Raw genomic sequence first — 13,727 nt, forward strand, 5'->3', positions numbered from 1 at the left:
CCATAGTGTTAGTTATCCCTCATTTTAGACCCTGTCTGGCTGTTCCAGCAGTAGATCTGTTTAAATCCCAGATGAAGAATTCAACTATACTGAAATAATGTTGGTTTAACAGACCTCAAATTGTGCAACAGCATCGATCATGCAGAACATAATAGTGTTGTCCTCCCCCTCCTCTAGAAGCTCAGGAGGAAGGTTCACCTCCACCAGACTATCTGGGTCATCCACGGACAACTCCTGAGAAACCAAAACATCTGAGAAGCTCGTAGACGCTTTCTGACAATCCAAACAAAAAAAAAAAAACAACCATACTGTTAGTGAAACTACTTAGCTAGGAAGCATTAGCACAAGCATCTACAACTCATTTTCCAAGCATAACCCCTGATGTTATCAGTAAACTATTAGTTCTAGAATAAACATAACAAATTGTTCCTTTGATTATATTAACATACATTAGGCTATACATGCTTGGGAATTCCTTAATAAGCAACTAGTTGATTTTAAAGTCATGATGGCTGTTATTCGTTGACTCACCATTTCTTTTTTGGCCTTGAAATTCAGACCGTTAAAACTCCCCTTCGGCTTGTAGAACTGGGCCGCCAGGTTCCCCTGAATGACTGACTCATTCGAATCAGTGCACCCTAGGACCATCTCCATCTCTTGTATTGAGCTGCACCAGAGCGAAACAACAGATGGCAGTGAAACTCACACACACTCACTCTCTCTCACACACACACACACACACAGACACACACACACTCTCTCTCTCACACACACACTCACACACACACTCACTCACACAAACACACACACACACACACACTCACACAAACACACACACACACACACACACTACTGAGCCTTCATGTCCCAAAAGACATGAATGTGGACAGAGTAAATACATTTACACTTGCATGCCCATAGCCAGGCACTCTGAAACAGTCAAAGGCGATTCAAAACGAGTCAGAAAGTCAAGACAGGACCCAACGTCAAAATTTCGGTGTCCACAACTCTAGTTCATCCTAAACAAACCTGAAAAGGGACTCAAAGTGCTAAATACCGGAATTATCCTTTAAGTCTGAGGCATTTTGGATTTACTTCACCTGCTTCTTTTTAACCTTTAGTTAAATACAAACACCCATATTTAGGTGTTACGTTTACAGCTAAAAGGCTTTGTGAATACTGCAAGTGAAAAACATTTGATTGACACACCCATTTTTTGCCTTAAGAGTTCTATCCCTTCAGAGCATTCTACAGGAATGTGTTCCTGCTAATTCCTGCTGATTCAGCCAGCTGACTACTTGGCTACTTGTGTGTGCTTTGGCTTCTGCTACAAACCTCACAATATCATCATGTGGTCTGCTCTTATTTTTCAAGAATTCATTGGTTCCATTCATGCAAGACATTGCAACTTGTTTTGGTGGTCGTTCATCAGCTGCAATAGGTCCGCACTCCTGCACTCTTGAACCTGGGGTGATGAAAAACAGAGAGTATGGTGAAAACACACATTTGCATGTCCATGTTTGCGTCCGTGTCATTTCAGTTGGACTCAGGGACTCTGTGGTCATCCTGCAGGTCCTTCTGTGTGGTTTTCTAACTGCACTAACTGTGCTAACTACCTTCTAATTGCACTAACTACCTTCGGTAACACTTAACTTGACAGTATCGACATAAGAGTAACATGACACTGTCTTGGACATATGATACTGTCATGATACATGAAACCTAGCCCTAACCCTAACTCTAATCCTAACCCTAATCCTAATCCTAACTTGTTATGACAAAAACCGAATGTCACTTAATAACAGAAGCGTTATGTCATAAACGTTTATGACTTGTTTATGACACATTCATGACAGTGATGCTCTTATGTCACTCTTATGTCGATACGTAAGGGATAATGGACGACACGGTGGTCTGTTCACAGAAGTTAACCCTCTAGGCGCCACGGTCGAGTTTACTCGACAAGATGCGGTACTGAATAAAACGGACGATTTAGTCAAATAGGGTGTCATATTTCGTTCGACCTCTACTCCACTAGATGGCAGACATGTCATACGTCATCCCCGAGTCCAAAAAAGGTCATGCTTTAAACAAAACTTTCTAGCTACAGCGCATTGAATCAGTGCGTGCAATACCAGAGCTAGTGTGCGTGTGAGCCACTTTGTCAGAGCGATATTGTCAACGTCAGCGAGTATTTGCATTAGATTATCGTCTAATGGGATCAAAAACGTTTACCCGAAATTAAGTGTTAGGTCTTCTATTCGCGGACCCTGATTCTGAAGGGGAATATCTGCCTTCAGAAAATGACGGTGATTCGTTTAGTGAGGTTTCAGATGCGTCCCTGCCTTGCAATGATGCAGCTGGACAAAGTGAGAGTTTATCTTACACCAAGCACAAACATTGAATCGTTTGCCTAATGTCAGTGGTGGGAATAATGTTTCACGGGGTCGGAGTGTTCATCGGGAAGTAAGCAGGGTGTTAGTGGTGTGGCGAACGAGGCTGGAGGTAATACCCATGTAGGGCTAGCTTCTGTCTTCTGACCGTGTGCCTCTCCGCAATCGCGGCGACAGTAACGTGGTGGAGCCTTTGTCTAATGCCACTGGGTATGTTAGACGAGGTCGAAGTGCTCATAGGACAGTTAGGGGGGAACGTAGAGGCAGTGTGGGGAGTCGCAATGAGAATGACAGTAGGCCTAGTCCGAGCTGCGCAAATTCTCTCCACTCGGCGCGCGCGCGAGGCAGAGCTGGCCATGCTGCTCACAGCAGGAGCACAGGGCAGGGGAGCCATTAGGCCATGCATAGTCTATCACAAGATGATGGGAATGCCGGCCCTGTATGGATAGGGATAGGGAGTCATTATCTCTACAGCAAAAGGCCTGCTACATAAAAAAAAAATTGTCAGCCATTTATTAGTAATGATTTACACTGTTGATTTGCTATCTATTTCCCTGACCATTTAGGACATACACTATGTGTTCTTTTTTGTGTGATGTGTGTGTCTTTGTCAGCTAAGAAAAAAACAACAAAAAAACATCAACAAAAACAACAAAAAGAAAACAAATACTAACATTGTCTCTTGTCTTGTCATCTCACTCCTGATCTGTGCCTTGCCGTGGCAAGTGAGCCTTTGAACTAAACAGGTCTTGTCTACTTGTGTTTGTGTGTCATCTGAATAATATATATGTGCCCCATACATGGAATCAGAGTGCCTACTGTATGTAGAAAATGGAAAATCTCAACAGCAAAAGGCCAGCCTACCGCTACATGTATTTGGTTTGTTTCTGCCATTTATTAGTAATGATTTATACAGTTTGTTTACTACTTACTATTTACCTGAGCATTCAGTATTGTGCAATATAGCATACAGAAGGTGAGGGACATTTTGGGGGGAAAGAAGTGGTGCATTTTATCATTCAAACTTGCAACTTTTCATGAAAATTCTAAAATCCAAGATGGCCGCCACCATATGACGTCATAATATGCAAATTAGATATAAACATTTAATCTCTACATAAACTTTGGTTCATCCTTAATATTTCTCTAATTTACAGAAAGTCTCTATCTCTTATCACTTTTAAGATATAGCCTTTTGAAATGAAGATGTCAAATCGAACGTTTAAAAAAAAAAACCTCTGGCGCCTAAAGGGTTAATGCACGGTCGCGGTTGTAAAACGGCCCCGACGTGAAGCGGAGCGGAATTTCTGTGAACAGACCACCGTGGAGTCCATTATCCCGCTTATTCCACTGTTGCCACTTGCGTTGAGTTCATTTCCTGTTACAATTTAAACGTTTTAATCGCTAAAACTGTGTTGTTTGTAGAACTAATTTCTTCCGACACATATCAACTAATTTCTCAACTTGCAGGACAAACTGCCGTTACTAGTTCTAAATGGATGGTTGCTATGGCCAAAGGCCAGTCGTTAGTTCTATCTCTCCCGTTGTCAAGCGGGCATATCCCAAGATTCTGATGAACTTTAGCTTTGAAACATCGCTATTTTACTTAGCCTGCTGTCATCCATCTAGCTAAAAGCCACCTCCGTCATATGCTACAATGTTGCAATGTTTTGCATTTTTTGTGTTTTGCACGTCTGCATTTTACAGCTCGGATGCAACGTGACAGTTCATTTAAACTTCACAACGAGTTTGGCGAATTAATATACAAGTGTGATACGGCCAAAAAAATGGATCTACTTCATAGGTGTGCAAATAACATACGGTTAATGGTCGTTCTAAATTACGTAGGACAATGGGAAATTCAACCAAGCAGTGGTGCAAATAACTGACATGTCCAAAAGGGCCTTCATGAAATGCGTCGCTAGACTGTTCATACACATTTTAATGGGTCAAGTTGAAGAGCTGTTGTCCGTTATTGTTTGTGCAAATATAGGCTGATTCATGTTCCCTTGCATTTTGCAACTGTGAGGTCCATGGCTAGTCTGGCTTTCACCAGACCAAGCTCAATCTTTTAAGAAATCGAAAAAGAAATCGCCGGCAGATCAGGCTGGGTTCACCCAGCCTAGTCCATGGTAGGCGCCCGGTATTGTTCAATTTTCCGATTGAGATATCCACGCTCTGGCTATTCTAAATGCAAAAATGCATAGAGGCCATGACAAAACCGTGACTGTTAACAAACTAGATCCTAATAGAAAGCTGTTAGCTTTCCTAAGCTACATAAGGTATAAGCTAGGCCTATTTACAACATAAATTGTCAATAGGCTATGCTGGCGACACAAATAAAATCTCCTTTGGAAACCAATGGCTTAAGCCTTACAGTATCAAGCGGACTTAAGCTGCCACATCATGGCGAAAAGTTGTAATACATTTCACGCAGCTCCGTGAATCACGGAAAGCGCAAATGAAGTGGCCACTTCTAAATGGGACCCACTGCACAGTAGCTGAAGGTCTGTGAAAGTGTCATTGTTTGGATACTTCACACACATGTGCTTTTTAATCTCACAGACTACAACTACCAAGCTGGAATAAAAGCACATCGAGTCCCCTCTCACACCCTGCACGCACTTCAAACAAATAAACAGGCGTCTCAGTCTCATGCATGACCATAGGCAAAACTGTATCGAACCAGTGTAACGTTGGTAAATCATGCATTGCACAGAATGATTTTTGTAGCACGTGCAACAAATAATATTATGATTATGTGTACAGCCCTGCCCTGGATACATCTCTCAAAGTGCGCTCTAAAATATTTGGTTTAAATTTAGACGTAGATCATCACGGGTGCGTTAATAAATCTACATTGCTACGAGTTGACACACATTTCACTTTGACGAATTTATGTAGTCAATTTGATATGACAATATCCTCTTCCAGCAACCCTTTGCTCAACACCACCATCTACAGGCCAATGAGTGTACAGTCACTAAATGTACAAATAACTTTAATTTTTTAGACCCCCCCCATGGATGAAATTCTACGAAACTTGGCATACCCCCAGAGAATGCCAGGTTAATCATACACATAACATTTGGTGCAGTTCTGAACATCTTACAGTGGGCAGTGCTTCGACTTGGCCAGCTTCACTCGCGGTCCGCACACGGGATCACGCAACTTTAATTTGTATTTTTCCAGTGACGCTGCAACGATGCTGCAACAACCCAAACAACCGGCAGATGTCTTAAGTGAGCAGGGTGTCTCGTAAAAAGAAATGGAGCCTGGAAAACCCTACACAGACTTAAATAGTAGACTAGAAATAATTTAATAGCCAGAAAGATGCCTGCCCTGGCTTAATAAAGAAATATTTGGGTTGCTGCGAGTGAATCCCATTTGCAGCCGTAGAAGAAACGCAGGACAAATTAAACATTCTGGATTTCTCCGAGTGCAACGATGATAGACAGACAACATTTGGACAAAATATAGAGAATATTAACCTCCGTTGCTCAGCCAAATGCCTTCCTGTTACGTCCTGTTATCACGGAGTTACAGGCGATAAACGATTTTTGATGGTCACAAGTTTACTTCATTAGCAGTTTATTTTTTTGATTATTAAAGAGTGTTTTTCATTTAAAGGTTTGACTTTGTGCTTATTCAGTAGAGCATTTAGTGCTCTCCCCAATCCCAGACGTTCACATTGCATGTTTGTTTGTAATGGATGCAACCGCGAGATAGGCTATGCGTTTGACGGCAATGAGTTGTTAACAGACATGAACCAAGACATATAGCCCAGCAGTAATCTAGGGACTGTTCATTATTTATTGAAGGGCCCACTGGAGGAATTTTGAGTGCTGCAGTCAAAAGTTGCATGACCCTCCCTTGCCTGCTAGAAATTGTTCAATGACCGTCCAACAGAATTGTTAAAAAAGCCATGACCCTCCCCTGCCAATTGTCGCCGTCTTCCGCCCGCGCTGCTTTGCGCCACAGCCACACACTGTGATAAGGTTCTTAAATCAATCTTTCCCGTGAGCTTGCATGCTACCAGTCCTTCCTTTTCAAATGTGTTGCACCTGTTTGCACAATTTCACAAATAATCATATGTGATTTAATAATATGACAAATAATCCCTGTGCACGGGGACCGAAACAATGCATGCCAACTTTTTCCGTGTTTATCACGTATTTTAACTTTCCCCCGCTGTCTTGCCGTTTTAATGTTTTCCCGTAGAATATCCCATATTTTAATACTCTCATAACAGCCCTGCAATCGGACCTGTCTCTGTGTTGCCCTGTTGCTACCCCCTTGCCCTTCCAACGAAACAGATGTCTTCAAATCATCGTTTTCCTTGCTTGAAGGCGAACTTAGAGTGATGTTAACCTATTTAAGTTTAACGGCGTGATTGTCGCGAGAGCATGATTCATTGGTGCTTGCATGTTCGGCCTTATACGTGCACACCTGCCTACCATCAGGCTACTCAGCTACTAGAGAAAGAATTTCCCCTGTTTGTATGTTCACTCCAAGTTGGCCTACCATAACTTACCAACTCTGCACTGTAGACCCTAACTGGCTATTTATATTTTTCTGTGAAATAAGCAAATGTATTTGTTCAACTTTATGAAGCAGAATTACGCATAGGCTACTTGGAACTTAACACATTTGACAAAGAACAGATGTATGTTGCTAGTGACAAAATATTAACTTTCAGTGTTTTACGATGTCTTTGTCATGGGGAAGTGTTTTTCCCCCATGCATTTATTCTAGGCTACTATCAGTGACTGCCGTGAGAGAAGCGGGTTCTGTGTTTCATTCATGTCAGTGACTGACGCGAGAGAAGCGGGGTCTGTGTTGTGTTGTGTTGCGTTAATTTATTTTCATTGGGCATGCCGCGCAGTGCCGTCCACAGCTCTTCAGTTCTGACAAAGCCGAAATTACTCCTTTTGAAACAATGAGTGCAGGAAGCGCGTTTGTATGGTTATATTGCTTGACGGGGGGATCCCAAGCAGCTTTCAGCCATAAGGCGACTTTGAGAACATTTCAATTCACCCGACACTAATATTCAAAATGTTGAAAACTATTTTGGCATAGCCTATAAAGCAGTTTAATTAAATGGAATGTTAGTTGTAAACAAACGGGCTACTTGGTGAGGCTTGGCCTCACAGATGCGCTCGTGCCTTAGATGGCAGGAAAAATCTTCACGATAGGCCTATTAACTAACCACCCAATTCACGTTGGCTGGGGGGAAGGGGGGCCATCAGACAATTGTGCCCAGTTAATCCGGCCCTGCCCCCAACAAATCACACCTTCCCACCTCTGTGACAGCTTAAAAGAAGTCGAGAGGACTCCTTACTCACAGACCTATTCACAAACCTGCGGCATTTTGCCGTGTTTTGAAATCCTGTGCAGCTGGAGCTTCCAATCGTGAGGAAGCAATTTTGCATTGTAGGCATAACTAACATGCAATAACGCCACCGACAACAACCAAAACTAGGCTACTCATTGTCAACATGTAAATAAAATGTAACATTATTGTGAATCAAATTAAAATGTTCTCTTTTGCAAACGTAGGCATAGTAACAGAATGATTTAATAATGTTACAAAGATACTACATCAATCCGTATGTTTCATTAGGCTACTAGGCTATTTGTTTTGCCTTGATTCATTTAGGCTAGGCCTTTTTAAGGCTAAAAGTAGCTCCTAACTGGCGAATTTAAGAGCAACTCCTAAAAATAATGGGCGTGTTACTTCTAACTTTAGGACTCCTAATTTTTTTCACAAAAAGTAATTCACGAAGCATTTTAGACCTAAAAGTAGCACCTAAGTCTGGGACCGCTTAAAAGAAGTCGAGAGGACTCCTAACTCACTAAGACCTATTCATAAACAGCTTTTTGTGGCATTTTACGTTGCGATGTTTTGAAATGCGTATATAGCCTATGCGGCAACAGGAGCTTCCAATCGCGAGGGAACAATTTTGTATTCATAAAAGGGAGGCAATAACGCCACCAACAACCAAAACTACTCATTGTTAACATGTAAATTAAATGTAACGTTTCATTGTGAATCAAATTAAAATGTTCTCCTCTTTGCAAACGTAGCCTAGGCATATGGTGACAGATTAATTTAATAATGTTGCAAAGGTACTGCATCAATCGATAGGCCTATGTTTCATTAGGCTACTAGGCTATTTGTTTTGCCTTACTCTTTATTCATTTAGGCTAGGCCTTTTTATTCAGTTATTAATCATCTTCCGTCCTTCGCACTACTTGTGTAGCACACGCATTCTCCGACCTGTCACCTGTCACTCATCATCGGAAGGGAGGTGTTTGGAATTATTCCCGCGTTACAATCGTCAGCCAATCAAGGTGGTCACTTCAGTCAAGCTCGTGCATGAGTAATGACTTCATCTATAGCAACGAAGACTCACTCCTAGTTTAGTTGTCTGAAAGGCTTTGTGAATAACTTTTTAGAGAAAACTCCAAGCTAAAATCTTTTAGTGCGATTTAGAAGTAGCCTACTCCTAGTGGTAAGATAAAAGCCTTTGTGAATAGCCTACGGCCCCAGTTATTCATCATCTTCCGTCCTTGTGTAGCGCACGCATTCTGAGACCTGTCACTCATCATCGTAAGGGAGGTGTTTGGAATCATGCCCGCGTTACAATCATCAGCCAATCAAGGTGATCACACTTGCCCATTTACACAAATTAATGGTCGAACATTACTGATGATCATTGTTATTTAAGAACATGCAGTGTGCGTAGGGCACCAAAAACATCTTGCTCGTAAAAAAGCATCATACAGCACATTGAGGCGGGTCTGTTATTTACTGTAGGCTGCGCAAACCACAGGCCTTTATTTTGGGCAAGCCTGCATTCGAGGCCTTCTGTTGAAGAATTTTATATAAAGCCTGCGCTAACAGTAATCCTCCTGCCCCTGATACCACAGCTGTGGATAGTGTGGAATGTTCAAGTAATAACACAATCCAATGTGTGTATTAATTGTCCCTCACTGACCACCTCACACATTTCTCTAGATTTTGCAACAAACTTACATGACACAATGGCATAAAATATGCCAGTTTTAGGACACAGAATAATGTTTGTAATGATACCAGTTAGGCCTACGTTTAACAGTTTTACTTTGGAAAACAAACATTTGCCGATATCATCAGAATATTGCAACAGATTCTGTGTTCTGGACTGCAGGTAACTTGTTAAGCCAGTGGTTCTCAAACTTTTATTTCATTCCCCACTTTGATCAAGGGGCATGACTGATGATAGTGGAGATAACTTGTAATCCCGAGGCCTTTGCAAGTCAGCATCTCCGACGGTAGTCTACCCTATTAAAAATATACATTTTCGATGTCCCAAACGGAGAGCCATACTTTATTGTTTTTAACAATCTCTATGCTACTCACAAAAATGTAGGCATGGGGACATGATGAAGTAGGCTATCCAACTGTCGTGTGTTAAATTATTGTGATTACGAGCCAGTGGTTTTCAAACATTATGCGCGACTCGGACATCTAACTAAATGCAACAGGCTCATATCGTCCTCGCATTCGCAAAACGAGGACCAGTGTTTTGTCAAATTGCAAATAGCTATTCGTTTTAACAAATTTTTATGATAGTATGAAGTGCTTTTTGTATAGGCTACTATCTTAATCTTGGAATATGGGGAGGGAAGTGGCGCGTCTGCAGTCAGCCAAATATGAATGTAATTCTGCAGCATAAAGCAGATGTATTTGTCTATTGTACAGAAAAATAAAAATGACATGTCAAGCAGTCAATTGACTACATTGCAGTCAAGAAGTAGGGCAAATTCAGACACTGTTTTGATTTGCGTAGTTGCGTTACCCCCAACACTGACAATAACGTAGACAGCAAATTAAGATATTTTTTCGTTTTGTGGAGCGGCACCGGTAGGCTATTAAAAGCAGATTTCGATTTTCGCTACCACCGTGTAGTCAAGCCTTAAGCCATACCCAAGTAGCCTTAATCGAGGTAATGTTTAATTATTTATGATTTATTTTGTTATTGAATTCGTAGGCTGGGATTCCTCTCGGTAACAATTATGTTTAAAGGTAGCCTCCTGCTTTTTCAGAAGGGGCGGCAGTCAGGCTACTGACAGAGCGATCGCACAGTGTCTGAAAGTGGTACTAAAGCTTCACGCAGCTTCACGCCTCGTAATGTGCGACTGAAGTGGCCATTTGAAAGCGATGCCCACTGTAGGAACACTGTAGGAGTATTACCAACCGTCACGTATGTCCAACCTCTTACGTGTATGTGTCACTTAATATTCATTTCTAGACAAACCAAGATGGCGGATTCCTGAAGAAGCGCAAGCACCCACACCATAAGTTTATCTAAATTAGCTATGTACCAAACATTACATTTTTCCGTGACTCGAAGAGCTGTAAACAGTGTTGTAAGGCTGTGTGTACAAATCCGCTTGGAGCTCCAGTGGAATTTTGATTTGCCAACGAGAATTCTCTGGCTAACTGTTCATGTGCCTGAGAAAGGTTGGGAATAAGCACTCACAGCCCAGCACTAACTCTGAGTGTGGTAAACAAAATTGGATATTTCAGGCAGTAAAAGCCCCGGTAGGAACCAAACTAGATTTTGTTCAAATCTACACACCTATGGCTACTGAAAGATGTAAGGTTAATTTAGCAAATGCTATTTTGAAGTATTAAAAAAACATTGTTGTTTTAAGAATTTTCAAAGGAAATGGTTGGTAATTAGCACGTTTATGATATTGTTTTTTTTATTTTTTTAGCAAAAGTATTTGAACAAGGTGAGTTGCCAAGTTCCCCTTTAAGTGGATATACTGAGATGGTAATGCTTTTTAAGTGGCTATACTGCATAGTCCTGCATATCACGTAGACTACACCACTGCCTTACTGAACAATGGATTTTCTGTGCGTGGATGTTGACCGGTTCTTGGCCCCTCAGTGTATGATGTGGCCCCTGTATCAGGAAAATCCTAGAACCGCCACTGATTCCACAGACTTTACAGCTATAAGTTTTCTGTCTCAACCCTATTTCATCAAACGTGACGTTGACTTGTCTTGAAGTTGCGTACAACTGTATTTTTTTATTGATTTATGAGTGTTCAACAGATATGTTTATACACTGCAGTACCCATCAGTACTGTGTTGCATGATTGTCTCTCCCGCTATGTAAACACTTCAATAACTTATGATGATGTGCATACCCCATGCCAGTGTAAATGTTTTCATTGTGTGGTTATGTTATGTATAGATGGGTTCGTGATATGCATGACACAACATGAAATGTATATTTGTAGGCTTACTCTTGTGTCAAACAGCATATAAATGGTGACTTTAGGCACCAGAAGTTAATCGAGGTGTGCAGACCCACAGCAGACTGCCACCTGCACAGTCTCATCTCACTCATGCCGTATGAGCAGCTAAATGACCTGGAACCCAGTTACACATAACTGGGAGTTATCAAGGAAGTGTCAAGCAATTTAGTTGAACCTGGACATGTAACCCCTGCCACTTTTCATGGACTGCGACTGCGATTTCATGGATGAATTATCAATGCACTCTAACTCTTCTTACTAAGGAAAGTTATCCTTCTTACCTCTTTTTTTTTCTGCCATGAAAGCGATATGAAACTGTGTCGATCGCCGATACAACTTTCTCTCCCGCATTCAGCTGATGCGTGAGCATTTCACCTCGCACTCAACGCAGTCCACTCGTTCACCCGGAGTGGTTTAACTTCGCACTCAAACTTGCTTGAAAAGGAAAGTTGTTTTGCAAATTGTTCCCATCAATGTGTGTGACTGTATTTAGAGATAAGCAGGAATATTATGACTTTGCAGTGTTTCACTGTTCCGCATGGCTGCGTCAGTAGCTATCTGCTCTGGATTGCCAGGTTGCCACTAATCAGAGTCTGATTCAGTGTAGTCCATGTGAGATGGGATGACCAACGGCATCTCCCGTCAGCCTGGAAGGATACTTAAACCCTAACTATTTCCTTGTCTAGTGAGAGCAGCTGATGGATCTTTAGATGATGTCATGCTGTCTCTCCCTTGATGCGCATCATTGTAAATAAACTCTGTTCCTGATTTTTCATACTATTGGTCTGACTGGGTCTCTATTAAATCTATGGTATAAAAATTACCATCACATTTTATACTGTTTCATTTGACCAAGTCCCTGACGACATTCTGACTTCCATCCTGAACTCTATACTGCACTCATGCATTTCTCACGCACTGCATCTTACCAGCCAGTCATTAAATATAATTTCTTTCCTTGTAATATATATTTTTTGTGTTCCCAGTAAAACTGTCATGGAAAGCTTTGATGTTTTAATATCAACTGGCCAAATGTTAGAAGTCTTGTGCCAAAAATGGACCTAGTCAGGGTTTCAGTGTCTACTTCAGACCCTGATGTTTTGGTTTTATCTGAGACTTGGTTGAAGAAATCTGTTTCTGATTCTTCTATCCATATTACTGGTTATAATTTATCAAAGTATGTCAAAGTAAGGGCAGTGGTGTTGCCATTTACATTAAAACCAGGTTTAATTGCAGAGTAACTCAATCTTGTAGTTTGAGTTTTTTGTCAATTGATATTTCTTTCTCTTCCACATCACTCCTTACTGTCATGGCTTGCTACAAGCCTCCTTCTGCTGCTATAAGAGGCCTTAAATTCTCTGGCTGATCTATGTGTGTGTGTGTAGTCGAATGGCTCTCTGCTAATTCCGACTGCCTGAAAAATATCTGTAATGAGCTAAATCTTACTCAGCTTGTTTCCTCCCCTACCCGTCCTAATAGAACATTTCCAGATAAGTCCACCCTAATAGATCTAATACTCTAACTATAAAGAAATAGGGCTATTCTCTAACGACATCAGTGACCATTGCACCGTAGCATGTGTTAGGGACACCAAGCCTCGCATCCTCATTAAAATACATTTGAAAAGCTTTATAGAACAAGCCTTTTTTCCTAATAGAATGTTTCTGTGTAACTTGTGTATCTGTGGCCCCAGGGCTCCCTTGTAAAAGAGATTTGAATATCTCAATGGGACATCACCTGGTCAAATAAAGGATAAATAAAATAAAAAAATAATAATATGAGCCACCTGCTCTGGTCAACACTGCCACACATTGCTATGACAGGCGCATATGACAGGCGCAATAGTAAAAGGTACAATATCAGTTTGCATGCAAGAACTAAGTCCACATAGAAACTCATTATGATGCTGCCATCTCTGAACAGGAATGTTAATGTGGGCTCAACTCACCTTCTCTTTTATATCTTCCTGCTCCTCCTCCTCCTGGTCCTCCTGCTCCTCCTGCTCCTGGTCTTCCTCCT

At 41.4% G+C, this 13,727-nt stretch overlaps 1 protein-coding gene across 1 annotated transcript in view; it reads right to left on the reverse strand.

Annotated features, from left to right (window-relative positions):
• Positions 1 to 13,686, reverse strand: part of LOC121694725 (adhesion G-protein coupled receptor G5-like) — an 84,260-nt gene extending 70,574 nt beyond the window's left edge. Inside the window, exons 1-4 of the mRNA XM_042075017.1 lie at positions 13,657 to 13,686; positions 1,336 to 1,465; positions 532 to 667; positions 115 to 234 (exon numbers count right to left, since the gene is read on the reverse strand). Coding sequence (XP_041930951.1) covers positions 115 to 234; positions 532 to 667; positions 1,336 to 1,403 — 324 coding nt within the window. The 5' untranslated portion in view covers positions 1,404 to 1,465; positions 13,657 to 13,686. The remainder of the gene's footprint in view (positions 1 to 114; positions 235 to 531; positions 668 to 1,335; positions 1,466 to 13,656) is intronic.
• Between the last annotated feature and the right edge of the window lie 41 nt (positions 13,687 to 13,727).

Source organism: Alosa sapidissima, chromosome 20, assembly GCF_018492685.1.
Source record: "Alosa sapidissima isolate fAloSap1 chromosome 20, fAloSap1.pri, whole genome shotgun sequence".
Taxonomy (NCBI): Eukaryota; Metazoa; Chordata; class Actinopteri; order Clupeiformes; family Clupeidae; genus Alosa; species Alosa sapidissima.